This window comes from Arctopsyche grandis, chromosome 9, assembly GCF_051622035.1.
Source record: "Arctopsyche grandis isolate Sample6627 chromosome 9, ASM5162203v2, whole genome shotgun sequence".
In the NCBI taxonomy this organism is placed as follows: Eukaryota; Metazoa; Arthropoda; class Insecta; order Trichoptera; family Hydropsychidae; genus Arctopsyche; species Arctopsyche grandis.
The window spans coordinates 17105400-17125157 of record NC_135363.1 but is presented as its reverse complement, the minus strand read 5'-3'; the positions used below and the strand labels follow the sequence as shown (position 1 = coordinate 17125157).

The following is a 19758-nucleotide window of genomic DNA, read 5'->3' as shown; positions in this document are numbered from 1 at the left end:
ACAATAATAATAGTATACCTAATTTGGGACAAATTTTCTTGGATCGTGGGTGGTTTGTGAACCGATAATAATATTATTGTGTCAGGTCGTAAACAATGCGGAATCTTGGGCTCGCATATATTGGGCATTTTATTAATGCAATAATACGTCGAATTACTTTATTAGATCGCATTCGGCGTATGAAGGTATTCACGCGCGTGGGCGTCCATCGCGTTTCTTTTACCAACGACGAGCATTGATAATGGCGATCGATTGCCTGTCAATGAATCTCCCACTTTATTACCTCTTCACGGACAATCAATTACCTTTGAGATAAATCTGTAAAGGCGTATAAGCGCGCCTAAGAGTACGCGCGTGTGTGTGTATGTATTTCTCGAGTAATGGTCGCACGCAGTGACGATTTCACAATGTATAACTTTTTAACATGATCGATGTTATCGCGATATTTTTTGCACATTGTATAACACCGTACGCTTTCGTGATAAGGACGTAGAATTAAAAAAAAATTAAAAACATAGCTGAATTAGTAATGAAATATTTTTTTTGCTCACAAATTATGTACGTATTAGCTGAAATCCAAACAAACAATAGATGAATTCATAGCATGCAATAGATAAATTCAGACAAACAATAGATAAATTCAATTCATAGCATAAAAATTTAAAAATCAGCATGAATGAAATAACAACTAAGCATAGTGAAAATAAAATTTATTTACATTTAGGTTTTACACTTATTTTCGTTACTGATGCTAGTCATATATGTATATGTACATACATATGATATTTTTACTTTATCTGCTATTATTATAATGCTACTGTTTTTTTTATGATTGTCTAAATGTATTTTTCTCTATGTATACATATACATATATGTATATAGTTTTATTTTTATCGTCTTTCTGTATTTTTTCGATCATTAAGAACATTAGGGACTCGTGTTATGCTACAATGGTCCAAACTTAATTTAAATACATAAATAAATATGTATGTATATTCATGAATACCATACAAAACTATGGTTTATGTGGAATTGAATTTCGAACAAGCTTATGCCATGTTTGGAGTTGACAAATAGACACCATTCGGAGTGTTTTTAAAATTATTTGGCAATTTTTTCATTCAGGAAGTCAACAAGTTTTCTGATCTATTTATGCTAATATGTATATAGTTCGAAAGGAATGATTCCTATTCACTTTTGAAACAAAAAATATTAAAATATCACACTTTTTTGCGTACTGTTATTCTCGATACTAGGTGTCTATATAGATAAAGTCGCGTGTGGGTGTTGTTATAAATGGTAAAAAAATTCACCATTGCTTTTAGATGTGATCAACGTATCAATGATACATTCTTTGTTTATTTAAAATCTAATTAGCGAATACAAGTTTTCGATGCTCTCTAGATACTATCATCGTTCGTTCGTCGTTGTTGTCGGTAGGTATGTAGTATATAAATTTGTGATCTACGATTATAGCGTTGGTTTCGGTAGAAAAAAATCTTTAGTATAGACAGTGATAAACGAATAAATTAAGAAAAGTGTTTTAAATAGATTTGGTAAGTTGATTATATATTTTAGACACAATTTTTTATCTCGCTGGTCGATACGAAAGGCGTGTGATAGATGTGCACTCCCGGTGTTGACGTGCTGTTGTGATTTACGAACGTTTGATGCAAAAACCGTTTTAAAATTAGAAACTTAACGAACCTATTTTTACGACGTCGTTATATATAAGACGTAATGGGTCAGCTTTGGAATTAATTTTTTTCCAATCGGACGTCTCTCGGTCCATCGTGATATGTGACATAAAAGCTAACACCTTCAGGTGACAAGATAAAAGACCGAATGCCTCGTTTTTTAAATCTAATATAAATATTCATTTGGTATTTCACCTAGAAAAATATGGCGCATTTTGAAAATTGTGTATTTAATCGATTTTCGTATATTTATGAGCGATATCGAAGCAGACGAATTAAAATTTATTGCCTATTGTTAAAGAGAGATTACGGCTGACCGAAAAGTCAGTAAAAGTAGACTTCTACGGGCGGGTCGCTCGGAGAAAAGCGACTCGTTGCTGGCGTAAATTGAAGATGTGACTTGAATATGGAGTGCTCGCCGATCGTCGGTAATGAAGTGAATTATTTTTTTTTATTCTCTCCGAGTCCTTATACGTGTTTAATGATAGGGTCCAAAATCGTCTGCCGTTGTTGACTTTGATATGTGGTCTTGTGTCTCGAATTTCTGAAAAACTGAGACAAAATACTCGTGCAAAGTTCGGGCAATTGAAATCTTTCGTATAAGGAATATAAGTGAAAGTGATTTATGTGTATTTTTATTTATCAACAGGCGCCGAATTGAAGTTGAAATTATTACAATACGTAAAAATGTAAACAATATCCGGGCTATTTTTTTATCACTATATTTTAAAATATATGTAGTTATTTTTTATATCTCATTGCCAATGAACATTTCACCCACAAGCTAGGGAATAAGGAAGAAGAAATGCGCAGAATGTCCCGAGGAGGACATGTAAATCGGAAAAAAAAAGTTTTATATCTGACTCTCATCTCGTATATTATAGATTTTTTTTAGATAAATGAAATACGTATGGATGTATGTATGTATGTATTAAATATAATATAATATTTTTATAGTTAATATATGGAAACATCAACGCACGGGAAACATTAAAACCCGCTTAGTTCTGGAACGAAATTGATCAACATTTAATTGATTTTATATAATGAAAAACAACTCTAATATATTATTTATATTAATTAAAAATATTCTTTGATGGCATAAAATTTAATTAAATCAAAAAATGCGGGCAATGTGTGAAATAAAATTTATATAATACGTATTTGAGGCGACAGGACGATATATGATCGTAAGTTATGTATACGTTTTCAAATGCTTGATTTATATTCGCGTAACGCTTGTATTATATTATAGAATATATATTAACACTTGCGCGTTGATCTTTAAAACGACACAACGCCATTAAACCGTAACGATCGCTAAAATATGGTTTCGCGCGAAATTTATATCGTTTTGAAAGGCGAAGCGCAAAAATAATACTGCAAGCGATCGATCAATCAATTTTTTTGCTCGCCGAACGCTCTGCACGCAGACGTTATCTCAATTTTGAATAATTGAAATAAAATGACAATTGAAATGTTCTACATATAGGAATGTACATACATAATTCTTTTCTGTAGTATTTGATACTTATTTTGAAATAATTGATCCAATTTTTTTTAATTATATATTAAATCAGACATTAAGTGGAAAAGTGAGGAACGCGTGATTGAATGTACATATGTATTTTGCATGAGTTTGATTGAATGTATTTGCATGAGTTTGGTTGTACTACATACATAATAATTATAAATGTTCTCCTTTCCCATTAAATTACTACACTATAGCCTTTATATGTTATGTTAATGAAATATAGGGCTACATTTATACCTATACATATAGCCGTTATATTTGAAAGTGACAGAAGTCCAATTTCAGTTCTAAAAACACTATTTCTGTTTGACTTTATTCGCGAATTGCTATTACTTCTTATAATTCGATATTTTCAGAATAAACGCATTACAGGCCACTAGTATTTTTATATTAAAATTATATTTAAAGTTCTGCGAAATATTTCTCGTAATGAAGAAGAGAAGACTTTGGCCACTTTCAAATATTTATTTATTTATTTAAAGTTTGGACAATTGTAGCATTACAGGAATTCCTAATCCGCCACAATGGTCAAAAATATAACAGAAAAGAAAAGAAACAAAATAATAACTAAAGAAATTAGACATAACAAAAACAAAACATATATATGTATACACAAACAACTAATAATAATAATAATTACAAATTATAAAAAAAACAACAAAGAAGGGAATGTCTTATAAAAGAAAAGAGAGAAATAAAAATAAATATAAACATACGTATGTATATATATATATATATATATATATATATATATATATATATATATATATATATATATATATATATATATATATATAATAAAGTATAATACATTTATATATAATCATAAAAAATAATAGCAATTATAATAGCAGATACCTAAAAATATCAAATATAAAATATAACAAAAGGAATGCCTTGCACCTACAGCCAGTTCCAATAAATAAGAACTAACTGCAAATACAAAACATCACTGTGAGGCCCAAATGGAAGAGACTAAATCAAAATTCCACTCATAAATCAATCATGAAAACAATGATGAGCGCAGACTACCAGATAAATGGGTTAGAGTAATATCTGACAATTTACGCTCACTAACTTGGAAAATATCACATTCAGTCCCGCTAGCAACGATTTTATTAAGAAGTCGAATAGGTCTTGGAATGGGAGCCATTCGGCTCTAAATATAACGGCTCATATATGCTATTATATCAAAAGGTTGACAATAATTCGCAGCAATGCTATTGAGATGTTCGACGAAGTATGACTTCTTGGAATAGGAAAAAGTAAAATGTTATGCAACATATGAAACATAACGGCATATTTACAATGTGTGACTATTGATGAGTTTGCGTCTGATCATTAGTACGATTTATTCGAATTCGATTACGGAATGCTCTGATTGTTGTTTAGAGTATATGGAAGTTAGCCTATATATCTCGTTTTTGCACCTTTTACGCACTTGTTACGTTGCGGATAAAAGAATCTTCTATGTGGCAACTTTTTCCAAACGATGTCCATGTGGAAAGCGGCGAAAATTGGACCGACAGTTGGGAAACTCGTCCGACACCAGACGCATCTCGAATAGGCGACGCTAATTAACGACGCTTTGACACTACTAAATCGGGCGTCGATTGATGCTGTGCGTGTCGCACCAGTGCTTCTGAAACTGTCCAGTGAAAGTCGAGCTCGGTGGTCGCCCGCGCCGAATTCCGACGCGTAATTGCGGGAATTTGTAAAATTGCACGTTTCGGCGTGTAATTACGACAGTCATTTTGGTGTTTTCGTCATTCGAGTCACCGACGACGTCCTTTCAGATCTTCGTCTCAATAGGCGACGAATTTGCCTTACGCGAAAAAAGTTGAAGATTTGATCTCGATTCTGCGACGAGGTCGATTAAATGTGACGGGTGATATTTTTTTTAAATACATACATGTATTTAAAAATTTTTTTTTAAATACATACATATATTTTATGTACATATATTCAAATGAACTGTTTTTAGCGTAAGGTGCAACATTTACAGTAGATCAAAAATATTGACATATTAAATAGAAGGTACGCTTTTTTAATAGTAGGTATTAAAACGATTATTTTAATATTCAAGTATAATGTTTTTTTTTTGAATTAGCATTCAATCGATTCATTCAATTCATAAATCAATGTTTCTGAATGTACACATAATATTTCGAATTCCTTCGACAACTGTCAGTCATATAAATAATATTATGTTTATTATAAAATTGATTGATGAACTCGCGTATTGATTCTATATGCACGTGTCTAATAAACGACATTATTTCGAATAGACGTCATTGGAAATAAAAATGTATTATTATTTAGTTGTCTATTTTGAACGCTGCACTCACTTGCTTCATGTAATATTATTGTATTTTAAAGACAATGGTATTACGAAATTTAATAAATTAGAAAATTTTTCGATTCATTTATATTCAATATAGTAAGTATTGTGTTGCAAATATGTATAATTTTTAATATAATTATGTCTAAAAACTATATGCAGGTATTTAAATGTGCATATTTGAGAATACTCGCATACAATTACATATTTTAATTGATAATATTATATTATATTTTTAGAAGACATTTTAAAAGTACTGTGTTGATTTATCTAAGAAAGGCTTATAAACGTGTAAAAAAAAGTCACGATCCTTACTTTACCACTAATAAGATTGTACATTCAGAGTAAGTTCATTTTCTTACCGTTGGATTTTTTTTTATTTACCACCAAATGAATGATCATTAAGCTTCAGTTACATAAGTACATATGTAGATATACTGGAGCGATCACATTTTTTTGGATTTTAGTCAATTTGATCGAGTCTTCTACTTGCTTTCTTATTATTCACATTCATTTGGAATCTATTATAAAAACATCCCACTTTAGGCATCTGAAATCGTCATAATCCTTGAACATATGTATGTATTTGATATTATATACATATATATATATGTATGTAAATTACGGTAGATTGAAAATAACGAAGTTTGGAATTTGGAAAAAGCTTAAGTTGGAAAAGACGTTCTCTATCAAGAAGATTTTGATAAAAATAATATAAAAATGGAATAAAGAATTTTGCACTGTCGTTAAGCCTATTAAAATTTTACCGATTTTCGAAGGATTTTTTAGATTTTAGGACTGCTTCAGTAGTTTATTTATTTTCATTCACTTTATAAATGGAATACTTTCATATTAAAAAAACTTTACATTGGATGTTTTTTCACATTGCTAAGATATGAAAAAAATTGAAATTATGTCGCATACCCCAAAAGACAGTATCGGCGCGTCTCCGTGTCATTTTCTATGTGCTTTCAAACACAAAACTTTGATTGGCTTTTTCTAATAAACTTTTCATGATACGTAACGTCTTTTCCAACTTAAGCTATTTCCAAATTTCAACGTTCGCTGCCTTCAATGTACCCTAAGTTCCATACGTAGAACATTATATAATTATTTAAGAATATGATTACAATTTTTTTTAGATTTTAAGCTTGAATCAAAAATATTTGACAATGCTAATTTCTTCTAAAACACTTGTAAGGACTTATTGGCTAATCAATAAAGTGAAAATTTTTCGCCAAAATGATCACCACTATATATGTATGTACATATTTATATATGCTTGTATCGACAACGTAGCTATACAATACTTCAAGTGTCCAAATTTAATGTTAGTTAATATAATATGGATATTCAGGGATGACTTTACTTTGTATAATAGACTTAAATCCTTATTGTCACGGTAATGGAACGTAAAGAGCGATAGTTCTCAAATGCCACCGTGTGGCGCAGTTTGTGGCGCGGTCGCGTGCTCCATAGACCTCAGCATCGTTGGTCAGATAAGATCAGTGCGGCCTCCACCCCCGGCGGGCGGCCGACAGATGTTTCGCAGATCGAAGAGCGATCTGTGTTCTAGCCGTTACGAAATACTGATCTAGTTTCTTCGATGTGTACGTGTATGTGTGTTTTTTCTTTATTGAACCAGTCTCGGTCATTTCTTTTTTAATGAGCGACGGGCGGGCCCGGCCGCTGTTGCGCAACACTGTCGTCTGCTCTGGTTCTCGACATCTTGCGCTGTATGATTGATCTAGAGACCACTGCGGTTGCGATATGAGGCTGTGGAACGTCGCTCGATATCAATGTTGCACCGTTTGCCTTCGATTTGCATTGATTGCCAACCCTTGCTTATCTATTACAATCTAAGACTATCTAACTTGAAAAGTACCCATTTGAGAGTAACATTACCATAAAGCATGCATGAAAAAGTCGGACATACACATGTTATCAAAACGTACATAATAGGAATCAAATTAATATACGAAAACAATATTAATTCCGTAAATTACGCACAAACAAAAGAAAGAGGATTTTATCGAATAAAATTTATCTTTTGTTTTGATATAATACTTTTTTTTAATTAAATAATATACGATTATATTGTATTTATAAAATAATATGATTCACGTCTTAAATTCACTTCAGAGTCTCGAATTCGTGTTCGTTTGTTTACATATTTTCCACCACATATCATAGGTCGGTTAATATCCAGATGATATTTGCTTAGATGGCTCTGCTTACATACATATGTACATACATAGGTACATATAATATATATGGCAATATTGAAAGTCGTGTGAATACAATGCATGTAGTCGTTTTTCTTTGTCGCACACGATGCGAGTTAAATAATCCAGTTGTTTTTTGCATCGAATCAAAAATGAAATTAAGAAACTTTTGCTTTTTTGTCCCAACGACAGAAGTGACTTAATGTAACGAACCGCAAAACCAGACCAATGCGAACCGGATCTGTAGGAATGCCGGAAAGAGAAGCGCGAGGAATACCCGACAACTTGTCGCAAGCCATCCGAGCACATCATCAAAGTTGCATTTGGAATGTTATCAGAACAACTATTCATGTGAAAATACTTTGCATATTCTATCTATAATATGCACTTATACAGATAAGGTAAAAGTCACCATTTTATTTGACGTTTTAAAAGCTTAAAGCACATCTCTAACATTTTCAAACTGTTGCAAGGATTTTGATTACCTCCACCTATATTTACTTAGCAGAAACCTGCACCATTAAGACTATAAATAGAAATAAATAGAGACTAAAATTCTTTGATTTTTCAGTATAATCTGTTCAATAATTCTGCACAAGATTAAGTGAATTTATCAATTGTTTGGACACATTGATGTATAATACACTTGATCCGCCCTCACGCTTTATACTGGTCTCCCTTTTGGCGCATGCAAAATATATGGCGCATGCACAGTTTCTCTCAGTAGGTAGATAGGTACCGCTGCGTCGTAGGGAAAAAACCTTTTTTTCCCAACTTCCCCGCTAGTTAAACCCCCCGCACCCCTCAGTTAGTGAAGACAAGATCTCCGACCAAAATCACACGTCAGGGCCCATCTATGTGTATTATATATCTATGTTTGGACACGAAAGAAAGAAAGGCAGTCTTTAACTAGTAGTCGTGTTTGATGGTGTGGAGGAGCAAAAGGGGGAGGCATATTTTTCTAGCAAACCATCATTATTATGTATTGCTTCAGACTGAACTTTGAAGATATAGCTTCGTCCTGTTGAAGCGAGCGATTGAATGGTTAGATAATTGGATTGGTTGGATAATAATAATTGAATAGTCCATCATTGGAGATCTTAAAAATGATGTACGTATATCATAAGTATGTACTTCGCTTATTGATATTGCATAATATAAGTTATTTTCTATCACGTCTTTTCCTTCCTAATAATATTATATAGATTTTTGGACGTCAAATGAAAAGCTGAATGTCAATAATTTATAAACTATGAAATGTTGAATTAATATATTCAGTGCTCGTTTAAAACATACTTAAATCTAGAATATTTCAAACAGAATGTTAATTTTACATCGCTTTTATATTTACGCAATAAAGATAAAATCGTATCTATTTATCTTATGCACTGGTGAGACCATCTTCCATCCACTGGTCGCCTATCGTCGTGTTTGTAAGTATAGGTAGATTGTATTCAAAAGATTTTCTTAGGTAATCGATACTACTAGACACTTATGATGCAACACATCCATAGCAGTTTCGCCGTGCAAAAAGCACGTCAACCTACTATATCGTATATATCGATCGAGGAAAATGGCTCGCGATGGGTTTGGGCGTTTGCGTGCCTCGACCACACACTCTAAATAAGTCACAGAGCAAATTCATTGAGTCGTTAACAGCCGACAAGCTATCAGCTATCACGAGTAAACCATCGGGTCCGATCAACCCAATAATTAAAATAGGCAAAGTGTGTTGGCGAACGGGTTTCGATCGCCCCTCACTCCCCCGTTCGATCGGAGATATATTGAAGAGCGTGTCTTTATCCTGTTTCTACCATTTAGGGACCATTAATTATACATAATCTGCAACGGATTATAATCAGATCACGTCCGACAAAAAGTCGACGAGCCAAATATAATGGTTTTTCGATTTTTTAATACCTTTTTCGATGCGTTGTAAATATCGCTCTCTTATCAAGTTAACGATTCGCTCGTTACGTTACTTTGCCTTGCGAATTTACAATGCTTAAAATCGTAGTGGACTGTTATGTAAACTCAGTCTTCTCATTTATTTTGTTGTATAAAAGCTTTTGCATGAGAATTAAAGCTAAATTAAATTTCATCAAATTAATTTATAAAATAATACCTACATATGTATATGTATGTATGTATAAACATATATACATATGTACCTATGAACATATATACAGAAAAGTATTGTAATGTAAATATTGGCGATACAATTTTAGAAGTCAATAAAATCTGTATCAGTAATGGTAAAAAACACACCGAGTCATATATAATGGAGGTGCTCGTGGTTTCCAGCTGTGATGGGTGTATCTTTATGCCATTGATTAATTATTTGTATGATCTTATTATTTCGATAATTTTTTCCTCATTTCTTCAAATATGGTGGTCAAAATGGATTGGCCAAGGATAAAATGTCAACAAAACACTCCAGGGGCGTGAGTTTAGCCCTGGATCTCAATGCTAGCATTTTTTTTACATATACAAAATTATCTAAGAAAAAAGTGTCGTACTACAAAAAAACGTGCCACTCCGTGTGTATGCACCTTTACTGTCTATCAATATTTATATGTAGGTATAATATTTAGTTCAATTGAGATACATTCCAATATTAAATTTAAAAATTTTCTATATCCTAGTCACATTAATCATTGCTCTCCTTTTTATTCCAAATAAGTAGAAGAAGTACGATGGAAAAATATTTTTTCAAGGACTTTATTAAACAAATTCGTAGCAAGTTGTATTGATTTTGGTTCCATCTTTGAAATTATTTTGATTTTTAGTATTAAAGTTGAATCCCGATAGAAAAATTAAACAGGAATAAGGATTTATTTAAAATGTATTAAAAAGAAAACGAGGTAGATCGAATGCACGAAAAACAGTCAAATCGAGGTAAACGTGTCGAATTGAATTAATGAAAGTTTCTTGATATAGTATCTCAAAGAGTTAGACAAAACTTCAATCCAATAGTGGATAATACATATAATACACAAATTAATGAAGATGGCGTTATACATATGCATACACAATACATGTAATGCATCTTATGATCCATTTGCAACGGAAAATCAAAGAAAACCATCGCTTTCCAACTCAACTGCCGTTGAAATACATTGTATTTTACGACATAAGTGGATAGCATATTTCGCAATTACATTGTATATCTATGTATGTAAGATCGAGTTTCCCTTCGATGCATCCTTCATCCCGATCGATCATTCGAGCCGTCCGTTCGTGAAAACGGCGTCACACGTCGAGCGTAAATCATCTCTGGATCTATCTCGGAGAGGATATACGTACGTATGTACCTACCAATCCCTTGAAGAAGGGCAGGGCAGCTCAAGCTGGTTTATATTCCGGTCCCGGTGATGAATATGCAAACAATGAAATCGACGTTTCGCGCCGCGCGTCGCGTCGTCGTATCGCATTACACGACCGTTCAATGGTCGATAATTCAGAATTATCCTGGTCGTTATTCAAAGCGATCGTGACATTTGTCAGGGCTTTCCCCCCCAACGGCTCATTTTATACCATGGTGAGATGGTTTAAAGTCGCCATCGCTTTGAGACATAGTCGACGAAAGCGGAACAAGAATATTTAAATATCGTTTGTTGTGTCGAAGCGGCTAATTGACGATGACCGTTTTCGACGTCTTCATCTATGTATGTAATATCATGAATTATTAATGTTCAGCTTCGTATATGCAGCTACTATTGAATGTCTGTTTGTTCATTATACTTACCTTTTCACGCCAATATATTGATAGAATTATTGAATATCGATTGGAGGCTATTTTTTGAGTCTTGCCGTTTTTTTGTGATAAGATGTGATAAATCGCACAATATTTTTATACGATAGGATTAAATTAATATTTCGTGTACTAAATTTGTTTCAATTCCTATAAATAATTGAATTTAAAAAAGATGAGCATTCATTTTTATTTTTTCTGATTCAAAATTTGTTTAATTTAGGTTAATTACTTATATTTAAAAAAGCTCAAAACATTACATAATAGATTTTCAATGTGTGTATAAATTATAGCTTATGAATAATCATAAGGGAGTTTTCTTTGATATATGAGCATCTACAGCATCTTGTCAATTATTTTTAGAGTAGAGTGGAATTTTTAAGCTATTTGTCAATTGAAAAATAGTTGTTGATTAGGTAACAAATTTAAAGTTGGGTGTATTTGTTTTTGATATAATTTTGGGTCATCGAAAGTGAGTGTATGATTGTCTGAGCAATGCGTAACGTTCCGCACAAGTGATTTAGTTTATTATTTATTTATTTTGTATCAAACAATCGGATATTGTCAGGTCGTGACGTTGTCGACAAAAAGGAAACATTTGAAATTAATGTAACAACCACTGTTACGTGGTGTGTCCGCGTATTAGGTAATTATTATGGGTATACCATTAAGTAAAGAGCGATCGGGGCGAGGTTGATAACGAATCAGCAGATGCCGAGATACGATCGATCGATTGCACTCGCAGACACCGACAACCTTTTTTCAATTTTGCACGATGTAAATGTAAGTTTCCCTGTATAATATCGCCGACGTGTTCGCTTTATTTGGACTATGTTCTTATTCAATTAAAAAAAATGCACGTGATATGTAGTCTTTGGGCGTGGTCTTCCATAGCTGCCAACTGTTTGCTACCACTTATTAAGAGTATGAAGCAGTTCTGCGGATAGTGAGTATTGTGCTCCAATTACTAGCGGTAAAATACCTATACATTTACTGGTTGTGATAACGCTATTTACTGCTGTTGCGCAATTCTTGCTGGATGTCTTTTCATATCGCAGCATTCATTGGTCGGTACGTAAGAGCCGTTGTTAAAGTAATGGCAGTTTTTATTGTAATCGCATATGATTGCCTTTTAAAGAAACGTCGACGATTGAATTTGCCTTATTAATAATAAATAATGTCGATGTTTAAACCTTGACGAAATTCAATATTGCTGTACTTACGCGTTTCAGGCTCTCAATATTTTCTCGGAAAATCGATCCCAGTAATGATAAAACTCGTTGTAAGGTTTGATGTGAAATTTTCAATAAATCACGTATGCATGTTATTATTGCGAGCGAAATAAAAATGTGTGTTTTAAAACCAATAAACAATTACCATAATAAGAGCGACGGATACTGTAATTATTTCCTGTCATTTTTCTTAAAAAATTAAAATAATTGGCATATTTTATAATATTGTAATTGTTATATAGTAAAACAAAGTTTTTGATGTTGCAACATTTATTGGTTCATATAAATTTCTCTCTATATTTTGTATAAATGATTTTATATTTAATTACTTAAAAATTAATAGTAGTTGGTAACAAACGTTTCACTTTTAAAGGCTTTATCTTATATTTATACAAGGTATAAAAAATATCTAATAACTTTCTCTTTATACAAAAAAATCTTACATATTTAAATAGGTAGGATTATTATACAATATACTTAATAGTTATTTGTTACGTACATTTTTGTCGTTTCCGGTCTTAACTGGAATTCGCTACTAGGTAGTTGTAAGGATAAGAGATTTAATTTTATTTATCAAGAAGACATAATTACACTTAAGAACTACGGTGCTCTCAAATAGGAAAAATTGTATCTATCGCTAGTAGATTTTTCATTCGAGACATTCGACGTATTCGTCTTATAACAAAAAAAAAAAAAATTAAAAGAAAATATTAGATATTTACGAATAGTCAGAATCACACTATAATTTTAAACTTATTCATAAAAATTATATACAAATGACTGACTATGCACATTTTACAATTTTTGAAATGTACATATATTGGTTAATTACATATTATACTATCATCATTTAAAATCAGGAAATGGAAGAGCTCATTTATATTAATATATATTAAAAAATATTTTTGCATATATGTACATACATACATTCATAAGTACGCGTTGAAACAAGTCTTGGTATTTTGAAATTTGGTAAATTGTGTTATTGATTCGACAAAACAAAAGTACTAATGTATTATTCATAGGGTGGCTTAAAAATATATAACAATCGTAAAATACACAAATTATAATTTTTATCGTTCGACATTGAACATTTTTATTTACAAAGATGTATTTTTTTATTTATGATCGTAATTTTCTCGCTTTTTTTTATAAAAGGGCTTCTTAAATATGTCACTTTCATTGATGAGATCAAATAAGGAAAGTACATTTACAGACCGGCGTAAATAAATACAATCTTATTTATTTCTTTACATTCGTTTATAACACATACATATATATTTTAAACACAAAAAAAGGTAACTTTCTCACATCAAGTCGATGAACGATTTCGGTAGATACGATTAGGGTTTTTTTTATTTAACGTATAATTAATTAATATCTTAGCTCGAATGAAAAATCCGTATGCACAATATCGATCAGGAAAAAATCCGGATTTCCCGGAGATGGTGGGTCACAGAGGCTAAAAGTACACACGCGGGTTAAGTATTGTCTGGTGGACTGGCCGAAGGGCGTGCCAGCCTAGCCGCAGTAACTTTACCCATAAATGAACGAATCTCTTCGAAATAACACTCATCAGGTGGTAATCTAGTAGTTCTGGCTGACGCCTGACCAACTCCTATGGCGGCTCCTTCAGCTTCGTGCTTCCTCAGATGCCTGTCAAGATTGGTCTGCTGCCCGAAACACCTTTCGCACAGAGCGCACTTGAACGGTTTTTCTTTATTATGAATGTTGCGTACGTGACGCTGTAGGTTACTCGATATTGAAAACGACCTTTCACAGTACTTGCATCTGTAGGGTTGTTCTCCGGTGTGCGTGCGGAGATGCCGCGTCAAGTTGGCGCTTCTAGGGAACACTTTCCCACAGAACTTGCACGCGTATCTGTCGCGCGGTCTGTTCGGGAGTTGTTGAGGAGGTTGTGTCGGAGGTGTAGGCGGTGCGCCTATAGGACAGAATGGATATCTTGGAGGGAAAGGTGGATATAAGGAGACTGGTAATCGTCGCACAGCTTCTAAGACAGCTGGGTGTAGGGGCGGTGGCACGAAGAGGCCTCTAGGCGGCGTCATGATGGAGCGATCGTCGGTCATATCATCTTGTTTGTCAGGGGATGGCGATCGTAGAATTAGGTTCTGGTTTTCGTCTTCGATCCGTCGCCTTATCAGCAACAAGGAGAGCTTCTTGCGGTCGACGCGGAGGTCTAGGGGTTCGTCTGGTGGGGGCGCATGTGCAGGTGATACTGCTGGAGAGAGGAGGGGCGCTGGTTCACAGTTAATGTCATGGGGGCGACGCACCATGAGGGCGCAGGCTGTGGCTGCAGGGGCGCCGGCGCGCGGGGACGATCGCCCGGACACCATCTTGCGCGGGGAGTGGTCCTTCTCTCGCATGGCGGGCAGCGCACTGGCCGCCTGGCTCATGGGAACAGCTCCTATAAACAAAATAAATCAATAGTTATTATCTAGTAAAGATTATTGGGAGCCAAAGTGTTCAAATGTCCACCCTAACTCGGTATTTTATGCAAAAATGAAAATACCAAAGTTGATGTTATTAATTTATTTCACCCTTCAAGTATCTTTTTAGTAACCATCATCTTATATGACACATTTGTTTCGTGAAAATCGTTGGAATTGACAAAAATTTCATTTATTACGGTCATTTCATATTAAATTTGATAAATTTTGTAGAAAGCTTTGATGAAATACTACAGAGGGTGCAATACCGAAAATTGATTATGTATTTGTAATTATGTAGTATTTCGAGTGTTTGGATTTGGCTAGGGTTTTGAAAATCGACAATTTTCAATGAAATAAATAATTCATTATTTTTTTTATATTCTTATACATATTCTTAATGGTTTTCAAAATAAAAATAAAATTTTGTAAATTTGAAAAATATTTCGCTACTTTATATGTTACAGTACAAGCTTTCACTCTGGTTAGTTCCTGAACATACTATTTTGTTCATACATAGTCAAAAGCTGTGTATCTTCAAATAGACTCACCAGGTGTTGCATGAAAATTTTCGGTGTCAAAACTTTTGAACTGTCAAAACCTTTGAGATGTCAAAACGAGAAATCCCATGGATATCACATTAAAACGCTGCTATATTTCTCATTTCCGCTAATTTTTAAAATATTGCAACTCAGAGTTGGCATATATGTATGTGCATAAAGGATGGGACAAAATATTAAGAATACTTAAATTATGCCTAATAGTTTGTGTATGGACAAACTATGTAGTTTGTTTGTCAATTTGTTCTTTTGCATACAATATCTACGTATGTATAATTCACCAGATTGGTTCGTGTATGATCAAACAAGTGAACGAATGGAATGTACACTTTGACTGTAATATATATATACATACATATGTAGGTTTTAATTGCTTCAAACCGTACATAGGTTTAAATTCAGCTAAGAACTGCTTAAATAAATCTAATATATAATTTCGAAAGAGAAATTTGTATGTAAATATTGTTGGTTGGAAATTGGTTGGGAACTTCGAAAACAAGTCAAAATTTCCATGACGACATGGGGACGGGGGACGGGAGGCGGTGGGGGGGCCGCCGGGACGAAGGCCTGGGGGGTTTTATATTTTTATATTTTTCTAGTTGAATTATATATTTTAACTTAATAAGTAGAATTCAGCATAAGTTTTAAAAATAGGACGAGGGTTTCAACAAATCTAAAAAAGGTTTGTAAATTTATTCACATACATTAATTTTAAATTTTCCATGTTTAAGTTCTATAACAAATCCTCCTATGTTATGTTTCTATTATAAATGTATGTAGTTGTACAAACATATGTAAATACATAATAATATATACATGACTTTTCAGTTTTGAATTGATTCAGTTTTGATGAGAAAGTACAAAAAACCACTGTGAATCCGCAGTGCTAAGCTTTCCTATTGTACTCATAGTGAAAGCATTGTGCTCCATATTTATACAATATACCTAAGTTGGTATAAATTGAAAATCTACCGAATGATAAATTCAACTGGTCTTATATTTATGACATTACTTACTCGGACAATAACACCTCGTATTCAAATAGTCCATAGTTGATATTGTTAAAATAGAGAAAGGAGAAATTGTTTAAAGACTGAGCTTTTAATACGCCTAACGAAGCTTTAACAAATACGGTGCGTAGTTTACATATTTGTAAGCGTTAAGATAACTCATATAATACCATAGATAAAACAGATAATTAAACGGTTTACTTTCGGAGATTATACGCGGCTTACATCGCTACAGTAACTTAGTATTTTAGTTTTGGATACGCATGGGTTGATATGTTTCGAATCGGTACTGTTAATGCCATAAACGGATTCGTTTTATGAAAATTATAGTGTACAAATTTGCTTCTCATCGCAACGTCTTCTAGCGTCGTTTTCTATTATATTATATTATAGAAGCACGGCCTTTTAGAACAAAGAGCAAGAATTAAAATGCGGCCACAGAGCACGTATACAGGATTAGTTTCGCCGACAATGACCACTGTTGATTCCGAGCCAAAGTGCTAAAAACGAGAAACATCACGGGGAGAGTTGTTTCTTTGACGGTAAATAACAGTAGTCTTGTCAATGTTAAGTACTCGGATCAACGTCAGAAACGTCTCCGATTAAAGTGCTACATACAATGACCACATTGTACTACAAAACGAAACAGGCGAAAGAGGATGTGAAATATAAAATAAGTTACAAAATTCACAAATGAAACATGTAATTTGAACTTGAATTGTTTGAAGCATGTAATGCAATTGATCGTGTAAGTGAGTTATCTTGACTATTGCTGTAATATTTCATACCGCAAAGGCTTAGTGCGCTTCCTATAAATAATGTGTAGGTATATGTGTTCTTGTAATTTCTAGTAATAAATATATAGTAAATGCGTAAGTATTATCTCGCCAAACACCTTTAGCCCTGAGGTGGTTCTTTGAGAATGCCAACTATGAAATTAATAGCAATTTAACAATAAATAATTTGAGTTTATTTTATTATGTGCCATTATTGAATCATATTTCAATCTGAAAATATTTTACCAAACCTTTCTTCAACAGCAATTAAAACGCTTTAATTATGTTTAACAGTTGGACAATTTGATAAGGTAACGATTACGTCAAATGTGATATATCTACAATTTAGTTGCTGATGAAACATACATATTTACGACCGTCGTTTCAGTGAAACAAATCTAGGCGAATTGCTTTTGAAATTGCAAAACAACGTCTAGATAATATACCTATAATAAAAATTAGCATGCGTGCATATATGTAACTTAGAAAGAAAGTTGAACGCGCGGTTCGCACGGAAAACCGTAAACTTGCAATACACACAATTCAAACATAAGAAAGGTGTTTACTGTTTGAATAATGCACTGTTGTGCAACAACAAACACAACATGTGGATAGATAATGTTGCACTTTTTTCAACCGCATGAGAACTCTGTCGTGAGACAAGTCGCGTACGAATTATCTCCGAGTAGGAATTATTGGAACCTAATCGATTATGACGTATTGCTACAATGTGTTTCGCTTTCGTTTCAATCGAAATTAATATACATGGGAATAAAATGAAAATGTGATTAATATAAATCAGTAAATATGTGAAGCTATGTATAATGTCAACACAAATTAGAAATAGTACATAGCTATACACGGTTTGCTTAAACTTATTTATGCTATATCTGCCTGTTTTTACTATAGCACAATTTTATTATATATATTAAAAACGCACTAAAAACTAATAGTTTCATGGATCAATCAATAACTTAGTTAAAGGTGGTTAATAGTCTGAAATGGAGCAAAATCACGAGATCAATAAAAAAAGCATGAGATAAAAATTTTAGTTAAATTAGTAACTTCTAATGCCCGTATTTGATTCGTTTGATTTATTTTAAAATAATTAATTAGAAAAATTAGAATTAAATGATAGATTTAATTGATTTGATGATTTATTGAACGCTTTGCAGTCTGCAGTATTCCAGGCTTCCTTTTTAGTAAAGTATGTAATGATCAACAAAGATATATTAGTGAGCTTAAATGGGTATGACTAAGACAGCGAACGGCTTTAATCAAAATATCTGAATTTAATTATGATTTCAGTATATCTATAACGTACATATATACCTAAACGTGTGCGAAAGTATTTCGAATTTATTAACCATATTATATATAGCATACATTGTGTATCAAATGCCAATGAAAACGTGATGAATATTAATTCAGCGTATGCGTTTACTTTTTACTCTAGGAAAACATCAATTAATTGTCAGTGCGTCGAGATGGAATTGATCGTGCTAACAGAGCCGAGAAAGGGAAGAGCACCACTTAAGCGGTTGCCGTGGAGGAAAAAAGTCACCATTTTATTCTAAGCACGCCCCAGTTGAGACATGAAAAGCTCAGCCAATTCATTAAAAAATTGTAAAAGAGTCGCAGTAGAGCGTGAGGTATGTGGTACAGAGCCATATTCCCACAATGCGAAAACCTGTCGTCGACTTCACTAGGCCACACAGATTCCCTGTATTGATAAAGATATACATTTAAAAAAGAATGTCGCTATTTTAAACATAACCGCTATACATACATACACTCGACAAGAATGCTAGTTGCTCAGGACACGAAGCGGTTGAGAGGAAACCCTGCATCCTCGCGGGATAGGACACGTAACGTGCGCGTAACGAACCAGCGACTCATTCATGTATCTAAATATCAGATGCTATCAACGTCTACTCATGCTATGTATGTGATTGAACATCGCCGATGAGCATGCAATTACGTTAAATTTGTTTTTAAATAAGATTGACAAATACAAAAAAAAATTACTAGCATTTGTAAGTATGCGTAATATCTAAATATTCATAACAGTTGGGATGGGTGGGAGAGTTGATATATTCTCAAACATTGCCATTTGAAAAAGAATAATTGCTGTGTCGATTCAAAATGTTCGTTTCAAAAATAAATAAATGTTATTTAAACC

General features: G+C 33.1%; 2 protein-coding genes across 2 annotated transcripts in view; one reads left to right on the top strand and one right to left on the bottom strand.

The window, feature by feature from the left end:
* Nucleotides 1-19758, top strand: part of LOC143916946 (uncharacterized) — a 572328-nt gene that overhangs the window by 240290 nt on the left and 312280 nt on the right. The window lies entirely within an intron of this gene.
* LOC143916944 (uncharacterized) overlaps nucleotides 13748-19758 on the bottom strand; it is an 83971-nt gene continuing 77960 nt past the window's right edge. The window contains exon 4 of the mRNA XM_077438249.1: nucleotides 13748-15208. Within this exon, the coding sequence (XP_077294375.1) occupies nucleotides 14265-15197 (933 nt within the window). The 5' untranslated portion in view covers nucleotides 15198-15208 and the 3' untranslated portion in view covers nucleotides 13748-14264. The remainder of the gene's footprint in view (nucleotides 15209-19758) is intronic.